This window comes from Heterodontus francisci, chromosome 27 (assembly GCF_036365525.1).
Source record: "Heterodontus francisci isolate sHetFra1 chromosome 27, sHetFra1.hap1, whole genome shotgun sequence".
Lineage (NCBI taxonomy): Eukaryota > Metazoa > Chordata > Chondrichthyes > Heterodontiformes > Heterodontidae > Heterodontus > Heterodontus francisci.
The window spans coordinates 70,930,635-70,945,212 of record NC_090397.1 but is presented as its reverse complement, the minus strand read 5'-3'; the positions used below and the strand labels follow the sequence as shown (position 1 = coordinate 70,945,212).

Sequence of the window (14,578 nt, the reverse complement as noted above, 5' to 3'; positions counted from 1 at the left end):
TCCTGGTGTGGCTCCCGGCAGAGGCGGGCTCACCACTGACTTTTTGGCCGATAGGCGGGGCCTCCTGCCCAAAGTTAAATTTCGGCCAAGGACTTTGATTGGCCTGGGGCAGGTGGACAGTTTCATGCTGCCGCTGCTCCTGGTAAAATTGTGGCGGGGGCGGAAAGGCATCGGGAATGGCACCCCCCCCCCCCCCCCACTAAAGTTTACAACTGCCCCCCGCACCGGCCAATCACCATCCCGCTCCTGTAGGGGGAGGAGGGGGTGTAAAATTTTGGCTTATATGTAAGGTGGGCATTGGGTAATGCTGCATTCAGATCCCAGAAATCATATGAAGATTGCAAAATTATTCTCATGCATAGGCACTTGATGAATAAACGCTAAGGTGCCAATCTCAGATTAAGCAGTGGTAGCTCACATGGAGAAAGTATACTACGCACATTAGTGCTCAGATGTCAAATGGGAATCCCTCATTGCTTTATGGAAGACCACAGTTTTTGAGGGGTAATCAGAGGGAAGCTAACACTCTCAAAGGTCTTTCAGGATGAAACAGATCCAAGATCGACTGGATCCTCCTACCTTGTTATAATTATGCAAACTACAAAAAGTAGGGAGAAAGTCCAGAAGCTGCTATGGTTATCATGAAAAACAACATCTGCAGTTTATGAAACAAGTTCTGCTTTGCATGTGGACCAATCACAAGAAAACTATTCCTCAACCACAGGGCAGTGGAGAGATGATAGAGAGTGAGAGAGGGATCTAATAGAAACCTATAAAATTCTAACAGGACTTGACAGGGTAGATGCAGGAAGGATGTTACCGATGGTGGAGGAATTCAGAACCAGGGGGCAGAGTCTAAGGATACGGGGTAAACCTTTCAGGACTGAGATGAGGAGAAATTTCTTCACCCAGAGAGTGGTGAGCCTGTGGAATTCGCTAACACAGAAAGCAGTTGAGGCCAAAACATTGAATGGTTTCAAAAAGGAGTTAGATATAGCTCTTGGGTCTAAAGGGACGAATGGGGCGAAAATCGGAACAGGTTACTGAGTTGGATGATCAGCCATGATCATAATGAAAGGCTCGAAGGGCCGAATGGCCTACTCCTGCTCCTATTTTCTATGTTTCTATGTAACCCCTCCACAATGTAGTTCATAATTACATCCAACCTAACCATCAGCCTCAAGAAAACGAACATCATGGGGCAGGATGTCAGAAATGCTCCATCCATCAATATTGGCGACCACGCTCTGGAAGTGGTTCAAGAGTTCACCTACCTAGGCTCAACTATCACCAGTAACCTGTCTCTAGATGCAGAAATCAACAAGCGCATGGGTAAGGCTTCCACTGCTATGTTCAGACTGGCCAAGAGAGTGTGGGAAAATGGCGCACTGACACGGAACACAAAAGTCCGAGTGTATCAGGCCTGTGTCCTCAGTACCTTGCTCTATGGCAGCGAGGCCTGGACAACGTATGCCAGCCAAGAGCGACGTCTCAATTCATTCCATCTTCGCTGCCTTCGGAGAATACTTGGCATCAGGTGGCAGGACTATATCTCCAACACAGAAGTCCTTGAAGCGGCCAACATCCCCAGCTTATACACACTACTGAGTCAGCGGCGCTTGAGATGGCTTGGCCATGTGAGCCGCATGGAAGATGGCAGGATCCCCAAAGACACATTGTACAGCGAGCTCGCCACTGGTATCAGACCCACCGGCCGTCCATGTCTCCGTTATAAAGACGTCTGCAAACGCGACATGAAATCGTGTGACATTGATCACAAGTCGTGGGAGTCAGTTGCCAGCATTCGCCAGAGCTGGCGGGCAGCCATAAAGACAGGGCTAAATTGTGGTGAGTCGAAGAGACTTAGTAGTTGGCAGGAAAAAAGACAGAGGCGCAAGGGGAGAGCCAACTGTGCAACAGCCCCAACAAACAAATTTCTCTGCAGCACCTGTGGAAGAGCCTGTCACTCCAGAATTGGCCTTTATAGCCACTCCAGGCGCTGCTTCACAAACCACTGACCACCTCCAGGCGCGTATCCATTGTCTCTCGAGATAAGGAGGCCCAAAAGAAAAAAAAAGAAGAATATAAAGGTGCCGTGTCATGCAAAGCCTTGTGCAGAGTTTGAAGCATAGTGTGGAAGTTGCGTCATAATGGAAGACAGCAAAGATGGTCATATTGTACATCGATCGTAGGGAGGGATTCATGGCATTCAAATAAGAACTTTAATAGAAAACTTACAAAAGTAGGTTTCTGGCCAAATATGAAAAGTTGCATAAAGTATTAGATTAAAATTACATCAATGTATTACCAAAGCTAATATTTCTGAATTAGAGTGATAAAACACAATAAAACTTGGCAAAGGAGCTGCTTTTTCACTGCAGGAAAGGCATTGGAGTGGCTTCAGGACACCAAAACATAGTGATAATAGCGACACCAAAACATAGTGATAATAGTGACACCAAAACATAGTGATAACAAGTGAAGTTTTTCCACTATGGGATCATGACTGCGGACACATTGAACTACATAGCCGAACCAATGGAATACAAGCTAGAGAAAGTTATGGTCGAACTTTACAGTGCATGGTCAGGGTACAGTAACATAGTGGTAATGTTACTGGACTAGTAATCCAGAGATATGGAATAATAATCTGGATACATGAGTTCAAAACCCATCACAGCAGTTTGTGAACTGAATTTAGTTAATCTGGAATAAAGAGATAGTATCAGTAGTGATGACCATGAGGGTGGCAGATTGTCGTAAAAACCCATCTGGTTCACTAATGTCCTCTAAGGAAGGAAATCTGCCATCCTTACTTGGTCTGGCTTACATGTGACTCCAGACCCACACTAAAGGGCGGCGCAGTGGTTAGCACCGCAGCCTCACAGCTCCAGGGACCCGGGTTCGATTCCGGGTACTGCCTGTGTGGAGTTTGCAAGTTCTCCCTGTGTCTGCGTGGGTTTTCTCCGGGTGCTCCAGTTTCCTCCCACAAGCCAAAAGACTTGCAGGTTGATAGGTAAATTGGCCATTATAAATTGTCACTAGTATAGGTAGGTGGTAGGGAAATATAGGGACAGGTGGGGATGTTTGGTAGGAATATGGGATTAGTGTAGGATTAGTATAAATGGGTGGTTGATGTTCGGCACAGACTCGGTGGGCCGAAGGGCCTGTTTCAGTGCTGTATCTCTAATCTAATCTAATGTGGTTATCTCTTAACTGCCCTCTGAAATGGCCTAACAAGCCAGCCAGCAGTATTCAAGAAGATGGCTTACCTTCTCAACGGCAATTACGGATGGGCCCACATCCAGGGAATGATTTTTTTTTTTTAAATCACACCTTGAGTACTGTGTCCAACTTGGGTCTCCAGGAACCAAGAGAGACAATTAACCAGCACAGCCATGGAACTGATCTCTAGTATCAGGGGTGTGAGTTATGAGGAAAGACTAGAGAGAATTGGGATTGTCAACATGGAGTATTAATCTCAGCAGTAAATGGTAAAGAAGTGGTTAATCTAAAATACTACTTTAAAATTTAGAGTTGGGGGTACAACAAAGAGACACAGGCTCAAACTATTAAATCATAACTTTAGGACTGATGGCAGGATATTCTTTTTCAAGAGGAGAGTGATCAACACTTGCAATAGGCTTCAGGGAGTGTGCTAGAGGCAAATACCCTGCAAACATTTGCTTCAGTAACGTGGTCCCCTAGTGTTTCGGGGTTGGTGGGGGGGGGGGGGGGGGGGGGAAGGGGTGGTGAGGGTGCAATGTTGTTGTGCATGGATGGACTAAGATAGGCTGAGGAGCCTTGTTCATCAATATGTATTTTATAAAGAGAAGAAAAGCTAAGAACGTGACCAAAAACAAAGAGGCTGCAGGATTTCAGGTGATGTTATTATATAGCTTTCCAGCAGAGGGAAGCAGAAACACTTTTTAATCTGATTCTAAGTCAGTTGTTAAAATTGGTCCTTAAGTATTTACAACAAAGAAACCGGCCATTGGGTCCAGTGGATGTATGTCAGTGTTTCTGCTCCATATGAGCTTCCTCCCACCTTTCTGCATGTAACCCATCAACATATCCTTCTATTCCTTTCTCCCTCATGTGTTTATCTAGCTTCCCCTTAAATGTATCTATGCTATTGGCCTGAGGTAGCAAATTCCATATTCTCACCACTAGCTGGGTAAAGAGGTTTCTCCTGAATTCCTTATTGGATTTATTAGTGACCATCTTATAACTATGACCCTTACTTTTGGTCTCATCTGTAAGAGGGAGTTGCAGAGTGTTGGGTGTAGGTGACTGAAAGCACAGCTGCCAATGGTGAGGTGAAGGGAGAGAGAATATACCAGGGGCCCTGAGCCAGAGGAAAGGCAAGTTTGGGGAGATTGCAATGCTGGTGGAGAGGACAGAGATAGGGAGGAACGAGTACATGGAAGGATGAGAATTGTAAATTTGAGGCTTCAGGGGATTAGGAGCCAATGCACGTCAATGAAGACAAGGAGCTAGGTAAACAGGATGGTGCACAATAGAATATGGAGACGTAGTTTTGGATGAGCAGAAATTTATGGAAGGTAAAGGATAAGAAGTCACTTCAGTCCATTAGTGGACTACTCAAGCCAGGAAGTGACAAAGGTATGTCTCTGCTTTCAGTAGCAGATGGATTGAGCCAAATGGTGGGAGATGTTACAATGTTGAAAGTAGTCAGTCTTGATGGAGAGGATATGGGGTTTGAAACTCTGCTCAGGGTTAAATACTGCCTTGTTTGCAAACAGCCTGAGACACAGGTGAAGGAGGGAAATGGGATAGGTGGTAAGAATCTAAAGTCTTTCTGTGGATGCAGAAGAGGATTCCGGTGGTTAACTGGAGAAAATTTCAACATCTTATGTTTAAATAGTGCCTTTAACATGGGGAAAATGTTCCAAATTGCTTCACAGAAATGCTACTCATCAAATACAGATAAGTAGCTTGTAGACCTCGCAAACTAATACGATTCAAACGGAATTTGGCACAAACTCTGGGCTGCGTTGATGGCTATCACATCAAGATTATACCAAATTGATCAAAGCTCTTAAATAAATGGCATCCAAAAGTGATCTTTTTCTTCCTCCTGACATAAAAGAATGTCCCTGTTGCATATGAAGATTCAACAAAGGAAGATTCTTCACCTAGCTGTCAGCTATACTGATTCACATTGAGGAATTTATGTTGGAGCATTCAAGATAGAATCTATGGAGCATCTCTGCTTCATTAAATACAAAATCTACTCAGATCTAAGTTGCATTCTAATTTTATAATCTGACACTTTAATCATTCATTCTAAGTAGACTCTTCAATTAAATAGTAATAAAATATTAGAGAAATTACCATAACATACAAACATTCAATTTTGCTCCAAGGGAATTTGATTCATCTTGAAGATCTAGCATTCAGCCACCTCACCAGCCTACCTGCACACCACTCTTACAAGCTCCTTCAATTTCATGGTAGTCTTCTGTTGTACACAGTGGGCAGGCCTCCACACTTTCCCAAAGGAATAGGAATGTGCATCCATCACATGTTCCACCTGGACAGCCACTGGTTTAGAACAGGAAACGTTAGTCATACAAAACAGCACCTACAATAAAGAAAGCTATCAACATTTGACTCCCACTAGGTAATCTCCACCTACAACCAGTCACCCTACAACCAGCAACTATAAAACAAGAAACAGAATCCTTAAAAAAAAAACAAAATCACATGGTACAGTAGGAGCTGCAAGAGTTTTTTTAGAAAAAGATACATCCTTTAGCAATTGAAAATAAAATCCTATAAGTGGTCTACTGTCAAGGTTTGGAGTAAGGCACATCATTGAGAAGCAACTTTACTCTGTATCTGGTTCACAGCACTTCAGCCGTGTAGCTCTTTAATATATACATTGCCACAAACTGGCAGCTACTTACACTAAAGTTTCCACAGCTCAGTCAGCATGTCAGTATTTGTTGACAAAATCAGAGCAGAACAGCCCTTCCTCCTCAGTCCCTCTACTACACGGAGGTTGCACTGAATGGAGAAGCTGGACCTCTCTTCCTCACAACATTTCTTCTAATCTATAATAGCAGGGATTCTGGACACTGTATAATGTAGGTGGGATGCTCATGAAAACAGGAATTCCCATCCAAAGTATACAGGAGCCAGAATCACTTCCCTTTGTGATAGGAACAGTACTGAGGAGAAATGGGGCCGGTCATTTATTCACAGAAACAGTCGAGTAACAAGAGCACTGAGGGAAAAGGGAAATAGATGCCAATGAAAGGAAGAGGGGAGAAGGAAATGGGTAGTAATGAAAGCGAAAGCTAATTGAGCAGAACCTGGGAGAAATGTTTTGGTTGAGAAAGAAGAGTGCAATTACAATTGGGGAGGCAGGCAGGGGGAGGGGTGCGAGTGGGTGGAGTGTGGCCAGCTTTAACTAGGAGGTGGGTTAAAGAAGGTTTACTGAGGTGAGGGAGGAGAGAGGGAGTATTAGCATGAACTGGAAGAGTTGTAGGAGGAGAGTGTGTTTCTGTAGGACAGTGGGGAATTGAATGAGGCTTTGTGTACTGAGAATGCAGAGTGGCTGTGTGAACAGAGTCCAGAGAGAGTGGAATGACTCTGAAACAAAACAATAAGAGGCTGGATGTGAGAGAGTGACCATTAAGGTAATTTTTGGAAAAGTAATGATTTGGTCGGTCTGTTGAACATCCAAATGTCACACTTTTATCCTTTCTTTAAAACATAAAAATTTATCAATTGTGAAATGTAAAATATATTGAAATGAATTAAAGTACAAATTCTTAAATGTAAAGCTTGTAAATTTTTGCAAGGAAACATATTACCAGATAATTCCCTCCCTTAAATCTCCCCCCAAAATGCACCATCTTGTACCTACATCTTCTGGCTTTCCACCTTAATGTGCTCACGCATCTTTTAACCTCCAATGTAACTTGAGGAACCAGACTCAGCCTGTGCAATCATACAGTTTCTTTCTAACATAAGCTTATAAACAGGGTCCTTCTCTGTTCAGAAGGCAGCTTCTGAAGAAATGTGTCAACTTGTTTGAAGCTACTCAGCTCTATGTTGGTCTGTATGACATTTCACAAACTGACATCCCTCACCTTCACAAGGTGGAAACAGTTCGGTTCGGTTTTAGGACCATAGGAACAGGAGGAGGCCATTCAGCCCCTCGAGCCTGTTCTGCCATTCAATGACATCATGACTGATCTGCAACCTAACTCCATATGGCCCATATCCCTTAATACTTTTTACTATAACGATTCAGAAAGTGTGCGAAAGGTTGATTTGAATATCCATAATTTAAACTTCAACAATGGCAGTCGTCAAAGCTCACACATTGTGGGACAGCACAATTATCCATGGAGATATTAAATGACATCTGAGAATTCAAAAATACCTACATGTCCATTAATTTTAACACAAGATCGTTTTAGGATTATATTCTGAAACACCAGAAGACAAATAAAAATACTAAATACAGGGGCTTCTAAGCAATCTTCCATCAAAAGTGATATTCACCATCAGGGTAAAAGAGATAAAACCTCTTATTCATTGACAGATAAAATGAAAGCAAGGTACAACTATTCTCTTCAGCCATTCAATTGTTTATGCCGTTCCATTCATTCATTATTAAACAATAGTTCAGCAAGAATCAAAATCTCCAATGATATTTAAAAATATTTAAACACTTTAGTATTTAAAAATTCTCAACTGGAGTATTGTGTCCAATTCTGGGCACCACACTTTAGGAAGGATGTGAAGGCTTTAGAGAGGGTGCAGAAAAGATTCATGAGCATGGCTCCAGGGATGAGGGACTTCAGTTACATGGATAGGTTGGCCAAGATGGTGTTCTCCTTAGAGAAGGTTGAGAGGGGATTTAATACAAGTGTTCAAAATCATGAGGGGTCTGGACAGAGTAGATCGAGAGAAACTGGTTCCATTGGTCACAGGGTCGAGTACAAGGGGACACCAATTTAATGTGACTTTCAAAAGAACCAAAGGTGACACGAGGAAAAACTTTTGCACGCAACGATTAAACATACGAACGTTCATCAGACCAAGGAGCAGGAGTAGGCCATTCAGCCCTTCAGGCCTGCTCCGCCATTCCATAAGATCATGGTTGATCTGTTTGTGGTCTCAACTGCACCTCCCTGCCTACCCCCAATACCCTTTGACTCCCTTATTTGTCAAGAATCTGTCTACCTCTGCCTTAAAAACATTCAATGACCCTGCCTCCACCACTCTCTGGGGAAGAGAGTTCCACAGACTCACGACCCTCAGAGAAAACATTTCTCCTCATCTCTGTCTTAAATGGGAGACCCCTTATTTTTAAACTGTGCCCCCTTGTCTGAATCTCTCCCACAAGGGGAAACATCCTTTCAACATCCACCCTGTCAAATCCCGTCAGGATATTATATGTTTCAATAAGATCACCTCTCATCCTTCTAAACTCCAATGAATACACACCCAACCTGTCCAACTTTCCTCATAAGAAACCCTTTCATCCCAGGAATCAGTCGAGTGAACCTTCTCTGAACTGCTTCCAATGCAATTATATCCTTTCTTAAGTAAGGAGACAATATTCTAGATGTGGTCTCACCTGTACAACTGTAGCAAAATATCTCTACTTTTATATTCCATTCCCCATGCAATAAACAACATTGCATTTGCCTTCTTAATCACTTGCTGTACCTACGTACTAATTTTTTGTGTTTCGTGTACTAGGACACCCAGATCTCTCTGCATCTCAGAGTTCTGCAATCTCTCTCCATTTAAATAATATATTGCTTTTCTATATTTCAGGCCAAAGTGGACAAGTTCACACTTTCCCACATTATACTCCATCTGCCAAATCTTTATCCACTCACTTAACCTATCTATATCCCTTTGCCGACTCCTTATGTCCTCTTCACAACTTACTCTCCTGCCTGCCTTTGTGTCATCAGCAAATTTAACAACCGTACATTCGGTCCCTTCATCCAAGTCATTGAGATATATTGTAAATATTTGAGGTCCCAGCACTGATCCCTTTCGCACTCCACTAGTTAGAGTCATACAGAGATACAGCACTGAAACAAGCCCTTCGGCCCACCGAGTCTGTGCTGACCATCAACCACCCATTTATACTAATCCTACATTAATCCCATATTCCCAACCACACCCCCACCTTCCCTCAGTTACAGCTTGTCAATCTGAAAATGACCCATTTATGCCTACTCTCTGTTTAAAGTTAGCTAACCAGTCCTTTATCCAGGTCATTATGTTACCCCCTACACCATGAGCTCTTATTTTGTTTGGTAACCTTTGATGTGGCACATTGTCAAATGCCTTCTGGAAACCCAAGTATACAACATCCACAGGTTCCCCTTTATCCATGTTGCTTGTTACTTCCTTAAAGCACTCTAATAAATTAGTCAGACACAATTTCCCTTTCACAAAAACATGTTGACTCTGCCTGATTGCACTGAGATTTTCTAAATGACCTACTATAATCTCCTGAATAATACATTCCTGCATTATTGGTTAGGATCTGGTATGCACTGCCTGAGAGTGTGGTGGAGGCAGATTCAGTCATGGTTATCAAAAAGGAATTGGATAAGTACCTGAAGAGAAAAAAGAAATCAAGGCTAAGGGGAGGCAGGGGAGTGGGACTAGCTAAATTGCTCTTGCAGAGAGCAGGCACAGACACGATGGGCCAAATGGCCACCTTCTGTGCTATAACCATTCTATGATTCTTCATTGTCCAACGGTCAATATTTCCAATTAATATGAAGTACAAAAAACAGTGCTATTTCCTAGTAATCTACCAGAGAATAAATTCCTGTAAATTTAGTTCTGGTACATTTGCAGTGATTACATAAAATTTAAAGCTGCAAACTCAATGAATCCAATGGATAAATGAAACATTCTAACGTAAGCCTTGGAATTGGTCTTTTGGAGATTAAAAAGCATGTGAATACAGGACCAGAAGTAAACCTACAGCCCTTCAAATACATTCACATTCTACATTTCATGGCTGATCTATATCTCAACTCTGCCTGTCATTGCTCCATATTCCTCGATGCCCTCTCCGAACAATAATTTAGTAATCTCAGTCTTGAAAATTTGAATTGACCCAGCCTCTGCAGCCTTTTGGAGGTGTCCTAGATTTCCACTGCCCATTATGTAAAAAAGAGCTTTGTGATTTCAGTCCTAAATGGCCTAACTCTAATGTTAAAATGATGTCCTCTTGTTCTAGACTCCCCCTGTATCCAGCCGATAGAACCTTTCTTTAATTTTCAAAGCCTTTAACTAAATTACCCCTTAATCTTCTCAGCTCATCAAATACAAACCAAGTTTATGCAACTCATTCTGGTGATTTAACCCTTTAAATCAGAGTAGCATTCTCCTGAATCTGCACGCCTCTCCAAGGCTCAGTTCTCAAAACTAAACACAGTACTCCCGATAGGGTTTGACCAGGATCCATACAACTGAATGATCACTTACTCATGTTTCTATTCCAACCTCTTTGAGATAGAGGCCAACATTCCATTAACCTTTTTGGTCAGACATGACCTGCCCTTCACCAATGCACACTAACTCTCTTTAATCAGCTTACACTGTCCAAGTGCTCAGTCACTCGGTGTCTCATGATAGATTCCAGTATCACCACAACTGACAATAAGTGATAGTTACCTGGACATGCCTGGAGAGTCAGGACGACATTCACGCACACAAGCTCATGCCATAAACTGTTTAAGTACACTCGGGTAAATATGTTGGCTTAAATGAATGCTCTAGGATGAAGTCATACAAACCTTTATTCTTGAGTATTACATATGATGGAATATTCTCAAAAGGGGCTGAATTGAGAAAGAGACAGACAGAGACAGGGAGCACATGAACAGAGAGAAAGAGAGATGAAGGCAAGAAAAAGAGGGAGAGAGGAGGAGAGAGAGACAGAGAGAGAGAGAGAGAGAGAGAGAGAGAGAGAGAGAGAGAGAGAGAGAGAGAGAGAGAGAGAGAGAGAGAGAGAGTAGCTGCTTGAATTTTTCATTATTAGAAAGAAGCAAGTTCAGTGCAGGTAAGTAAATTGGTGTATAGAAATTTTCTCATTGTAAGGAGTTTCACAGTATTAACATTACACCATAAATTAATAACTATATGTAAGAGCCAGCAGTCACAATGAGTACCTTGGTACAGAAATTTGTCCTTGGCCCAGCTTTCCTGGATTACATCTCATTGTTACAACTGATCCACGTCCATTTTCACATGAAGCTGTTGAAAGTGATGACCTGCAGTAATAGATGTGACAACAAATGGTTTTCAAACTTCAGCTCACAATCCTGTGTGAAATTGTTGGACAGTCTTAACCTGGTTCAGAGTTGGCACAAGAACACCATACAAAACAATCCATGAGCTTCACACCGATTGGCAGTCTCGTACCGAATATGACAGACAGAAACTTTCTCACCCTGCAGTAAACAGCATTGTCAGAAGTTGGGATTGAGGCACATATTTCACTCAGAGAACACAAGGATTAGTTTGCATGCAGTTTGGTTGAGTTTGGAGTGTTTAATTATGACAATAGATGAAAATGGTCCTCTATCTGGCAGTAATCAGATACATACAAAAATTCACCAAAATACAATCACACATGACAAGCCTCATTCATTATGTTTAATTTAAACCCTCTTCTTTATGTTCCTTTCAATGCCTTTGAACGGCAAAACTACTCCCAATACCATTCTGTAAACAGTCAATACAGCCAAATAAACAAAGCACAGATTGAGTCACTTTCCTATCCTTCCTCTCCACGTTGGGAAACACTTAACAATTGTGTTGTTGTTGATCAGATGAGCAACATCTCAGAAATCATGACTGTGTTCCATTACCCCCACCCAAAAACTATCAAACCATATGGATTAAATACTGTTCCCATCTCACACTGTCCACTTACATATAGAAGAAATGTATATCAGGTATGTGGTTTGTAGAAGCAGGAAATTGGTCTGGTCTTGCAGTAATATTCCGCACTGATGTTTCAACACTTGCTCCTGGCAAAACACAATAAGTTTCGGAACAAAACATTTAATCACAAAGTATGAGAAAACATAGGCCTGTATTTTGCAGTAGAACTAACCATGAGGCTATGAGCACTTACTAAAGAATAAATCAGATAGTAACTTCCAGCAACTGAACATTCACAGCTAAACATGGAATCAGGATGCTGCTGCCCCATGTTACCCTCCTCCTCCAGAAGCTTTGCTAGATCGGTACATTGTCGAGAGACTCAGCATTGAAACACATGGAAAGTTGCTGTATTTACGTGGTAGACACACTCTAAACTCACCAGTAAACATTAAAGTTTGTCCAATCCAATGTAAACAAATTTTTAATGCTATGTTAAGTCTTAATTACTGCCAAACAACCTCCCTGGCACTGAAAATTAACTTTTACAAGTGTGGAATCTCACTCCTTCTGATTTTAATTATTGTTGGAGGTTTTTTTTTTAAATATAAAAATGTAAGTGTTTTCACTTTTTCTTTGGCTCTTTTATCTCTGTCTTTCTTTCCTTCTCTTCATTTCACTTTCTATATATGGTTTGGCATTCAATTAAGGTTTTAAACTTGCATTTCCTGGGCAAGTTCTGCATGCCTTAGCAAGGATTCTTCAATCTGATTGGTTAAGGAGATACACTATTGCTTGCCCTGTTTACACAGGTCCAGACAATTAAGGTTTCACTTTTTCCAAAGTAAATAGCTTGGTTTTCCACTGTGACTGACAGTTATATCTACTACTGCATCTTTTCCAAATCATTCAAATAATTTGTCTCATATCCCAGATATAGGGAGGAATTTCTGCACTTACTCCCTGCCAAAATGGCAGGACCATTTTCATGTCGGGAACCTGATTTCCTAATGGGCAGGCTTTGCCAAGACTCTTTCCCAGATCCACAGCATTAGAATCCCACCTCATATCGAGATCCCAACTCGACATCAATTTCAGGAGATGTAACTCCCCTCCACATGCAAATCTGTCTCCCCTTACCTAGGAAAACTCCTCCCACCATCTTATGATTAAAAATTACCTTGAACATTTTTTCAATTTTACATAAGCACTAAAATAGCATTAACCACTATTCAAGTCCATTGTGGGAACCTACACATAATTTGTTGATGCTGCATATTTTGAATCTAAGTTCCAAACTGGAATTGGCTGTATTATTTTCAGGCTGTTGTTGAACAGTTATTACAAGCAATTCAGACACAGACACTAGGTGTCACTGGCAAGGGAATGAATAAAGAAAACTACATCCTCTTTAGCAAACAACTGCAGCATGAAACCAGAGTCTACTGACCCCAAGCTTTCTGAGGTGTCAGTATTCTCTATCACATACCGAAAAATAAAAATAGATCACGCACTATACTAAATTAAAATGCAGTATTTTCTAAAATTCAGATAAAGAAACTTCCAAAAATTTGCCCCAACAATACTCGACAGTAACTGACCAAGAAAGGTATCAGCTAGACTGACAGACTGAGATGACAGTGCAGTTCTGAAACTCCTCCCATCTGAAGGAATGATAGTTGATTGACAAAGAAAAGCAGCAACATAATTGCTGGGGTCATTTGACTCGCTCTGCACATCCTGTATTGTTACATCAGTTACATTATCCGAGCAAACGGCCATCTTCTTCCCCTACAAGGAGACAGAGAAATTCAAATAGTTCAGGGGTTGACACAGAACTTTTGATTCATATTTAAAACTAAGTCAAGAAGGACTGGTCTACTTTCTAGAAAACGCCTTTTACAGGCTGCAGATTCTGCAGGATGCAGAAACAACACAAGAAAACAAAGGGTTGCCTGCTGTCTCCGGGTTGGGCAGGGGTGGAGTGGGGGTGGGGGTTCCTTCATTAAAAGGCCGACAGCTCTCAGCAGGCGGGACGTCGCTGGGGTCCTTAATCCTCTAATTGGCACGTAATCCAGTGGGCTTCCCCCAGAGGAGGTGATGCAGGGCTCTCACTAGCACTTTTGTCAGTGATTGAGACTGCCATCGCCATGAAAAAATCCCGGCCTTTGTTTTCTGAGGTTCTGCACGCACCACAGACCACAATGTGTGTAGGCTGCATTAAAGGAACTTGTATTTATAGAGAAAATTTCATGACCACAGGACATCCCAAAGGACCTTACAGACAATTAAGTACAATCATTGTTATAATGTAGGAAATAAGGCAGCCAAATGGTGCATTGCAAGCTCACACAAACAGTGGACCTTTCAGAAATCAAGAAGTATTCCCATAAAACCTAAGCTGCACTTTCATTACAAAAGATTTCTATACATAATAAAATCTAATTTCATCAGTTGCAGATTCCAATTTCTTTTAACTAGTCAACGTGAACCTGATTTTAGGATACAAATGAAGCATAGAGACTAATTGTTACGTTTACGAAGAACTGAGCACATTACAAATATATGGATTAGGAGCAGGAGTAGGCCACTCGGCCCCTCGAGCCTGCTTTGCCATTCAACAAGATTAGGGCTGATCAGATTGTAATCTTAACTCCACATTCCC

The 14,578-nt window shown here is 41.8% G+C and overlaps 1 protein-coding gene across 5 annotated transcripts in view; it reads right to left on the bottom strand.

Moving 5' to 3' along the window:
• The window catches only part of elapor2b (endosome-lysosome associated apoptosis and autophagy regulator family member 2b), a 127,696-nt gene that overhangs the window by 9,736 nt on the left and 103,382 nt on the right, over window positions 1-14,578 (bottom strand). For all 5 annotated transcript variants that reach the window (XM_068059606.1, XM_068059608.1, XM_068059605.1 and 2 more), the window contains 4 exons: window positions 13,515-13,704; window positions 11,963-12,059; window positions 11,196-11,297; window positions 5,442-5,568 (listed from right to left, as the gene is read on the bottom strand). In XM_068059606.1, the coding sequence (XP_067915707.1) occupies window positions 5,442-5,568; window positions 11,196-11,297; window positions 11,963-12,059; window positions 13,515-13,704 (516 nt within the window). The remainder of the gene's footprint in view (window positions 1-5,441; window positions 5,569-11,195; window positions 11,298-11,962; window positions 12,060-13,514; window positions 13,705-14,578) is intronic.